The sequence below is a fragment of the Heteronotia binoei genome, chromosome 21 (assembly GCF_032191835.1).
Source record: "Heteronotia binoei isolate CCM8104 ecotype False Entrance Well chromosome 21, APGP_CSIRO_Hbin_v1, whole genome shotgun sequence".
Lineage (NCBI taxonomy): Eukaryota > Metazoa > Chordata > Lepidosauria > Squamata > Gekkonidae > Heteronotia > Heteronotia binoei.
The window spans coordinates 169,588,366-169,591,047 of NC_083243.1; the positions used below are offsets into that span (position 1 = coordinate 169,588,366).

The 2,682-nt window shown below is 47.1% G+C and overlaps 1 protein-coding gene across 1 annotated transcript; it reads left to right on the forward strand.

Annotated features, from left to right (window-relative positions):
- The first annotated feature begins 942 nt into the window (after positions 1-942).
- On the forward strand, positions 943-2,331 carry LOC132589683 (macrophage-expressed gene 1 protein-like). The gene is given in 4 exon segments (XM_060262415.1): positions 943-1,791; positions 1,794-1,958; positions 1,960-2,221; positions 2,223-2,331. Coding segments are annotated over 4 exon segments (1,341 nt in total). The 5' UTR covers positions 943-986.
- Positions 2,332-2,682: the final 351 nt, after the last annotated feature.

Below are 2,682 nucleotides of genomic sequence, written 5' to 3' on the forward strand. Positions count from 1 at the left end.
CTGTCTTTGTCGGATTACGTTTCATCCAGCTCTGCTGCAGCTGATCAGCCACAGCCTCCAGTGCCCTGGTCAGATTTTCTGGGGCGGGGCCTAGGCAGCTATCCGTTATCAGATAGAGCTGGGTGTCATCTGTATATTGGTGACAGCCCAGCCCAACCCTTCCTCACCCCCCCCCGCCAGACCAGCTGGGCAAGGGGGCACATGTAGATGTTAAATAACATTGGTGAGATAATCACTCCCTGTGGCACCCTGCACTCAAGTGGGTAGCGTGGGGAGACCCTCTCACCAAGTGTCACCCTCTGGCCCTGATCCCTGAGAAATGAGGAAAACCACTGTGAGGTAGACCCCCAAACTCCTATATCAGTGATACAGTAGGCCAAGACATCATAACTGACCATGTTGAACGCTGCTGTCAAATTAAGAAATTACAGCCGCACTGATCTGCCTTGATCCAGGTGTCTCCAAAGGTCATCTGTGAGGGTGGCTAGCACTGTCTCCATCCCATCCCATGACTGCAAATCACCTTGGCCAATTGTGTGGTCAGTTCATACCCAACCTACATGGTGGGAAGAAGCTGAAACTGATTGGCTCAGAATAAGTACAGGGTGTTGGCCATAAAGGTTTGTGTTTGGAGTTGTCTGGAAAAATTATTTTTTCTAGAGAGACGTTTGTGATTTTAACAGTGGTACTGTTGCTTTGGGATCAGTGTTCTAATGTTTGTGACATCGCTTGCTTCTGTATTCTCAACCTACAAATAAATAGGTTATTGCAAATATTCCATAAATTTGGGTGCCTCCTCCAGCAAAAGTTTGCTGACCCTAAAGTCTCACCAGTTAGTGGAAGGGAGACGTGAAAGCAATACATACATTGTCTGATTCAATTCTCAGATTTAGTATAAAAAGGAGGAGGTATCTAATGAGTCACTAGCAGACTGAAGCATGTTTACACCACTCAGATGCTTGTTTGTCCTCAGCATTGTTCCAGCCATGAGTTCTTTCACGGGGATCCTCCTGTTCTTCACTCTCATAGCCTGGGCAATCCGGGCACAGGAACTGAGCATAAGGGGTTCTTTTGCTGTTAGTTTCCAGGAATGCAAGCAAACCCTAAAACTCCCTGCTCTGGAGGTTCTTCCTGGAGGGGGCTGGGACAATTTGAGAAACCTGGACATGGGGAGAGTGACTAACCTGAACTATTCATTGTGCAGAACTACAGAAGATGGGGCTTATGCAGTTCCTAATGAGGTCTTCACCATTGCCCGCAAACGAAGTTATCTGGAGTTTAACTCCGAGATCATTGAGTCTTGGATGGATTACCAGAGTGCCACCTCTGCTTCTATCAATGCAGAGCTGCCATCTTCCTTTATCAATGGCAAGTTCTCCAGCGACTTCCACAGGATGAAAACTCACCAAGTGAGAGACCAGGCTGTAACTACCAGGGTTCAGGTCAGCAATCTCATTTACACTGTAAGATTTGATCCTGCAGGCATGTTAGATGAAGGCTTCCGGCAGCAGGTTACTGCCATTGCTAGCCATATGGAAAACAACCAGACTCAAATGGCTGACTACTTAGCAGAAATCTTGGTGCTGAACTATGGCACACATGTTATCACCAGTGTGGATGCTGGAGCAAGCCTTGTCCAGGAGGATCAAATCAGATCTACCTTTTTGAAAGACAGCTGGTCCATGAGAAGTTCTTTTACAGCTGCAGCTGGGGTCTCTTTTCACAATGTTATTGACTTCAAAAGCAGTATTGCAGCCAGCACAGACGATTTTTTTCCCACCAAGCAGTACCAAACAACCGCACCAACTCCAAGGTGGAGAGCATTGGGGGATTGCCCTTTTATCCTGGTATTAACCTAAAAACTTGGCAGGAGAGCATCACCAACCAGCTGGTAGCAATTGACCGGTCAGGTTTGCCTTTGTCATTTTTCATCACTCCAAACCACCTCCCGGAATTGCCCGTTTAGTCAGCACCTGGCTGTGATCAGTGATGGATGCCAAGTGGAATACTGTGTCAAAGCAGGACTCTTCACAGAAGGACCATTACCTCAATCGAGGCTCCCACCTTTCACTCGCAAACCTACTGTAAGTCTTACTGCTACTGACACTGTCCTGGTTGTGAATGGCAATGGTGATCAGACTTGGGTCAAGGACTCCAAGAGCAAGCTGTGGAAGACTGGCAGCCCCACTGATATGTACCACAACATGAAGATTGTTGGCGGAGAGGAGACTAGTAACAAATAGCCCTGTGTACGGTCTTATACCTGAAATGGAGGACAAGCATCTAAAAGAACAGGAAAGGCAAACAGTTCAGTGGGACGGATACCATTAATTATGCTATATGCTAGCATGCTTTCCATAGGGTTCCCTCTTTTCTCATCTCCAGCCTGCACAATCAGGCACAGCCATGAGCTTCCTCCTCCTGTCTTCTGCTCCTCTTCCAGAATTGTTTTCAGTGAGTAGACGCAAGAGCAAGGGCAGCTGCTCCATTATGCACTTTCTTTTGTGCCCACTGTAAGCACATTGCGTGGAACTGTTGCAAAGGGTTTAGAATAGGATTATGCGATCTTGCCCCGCTAGCCACTCTGTTTGTTAAATCTGTAAACCATAGGTTGTGATCAAAGAGATTTCCATGGGCAATGCAGTTTATACAGGGGAAGGGAGTTCTTTCCACATGCTCTCT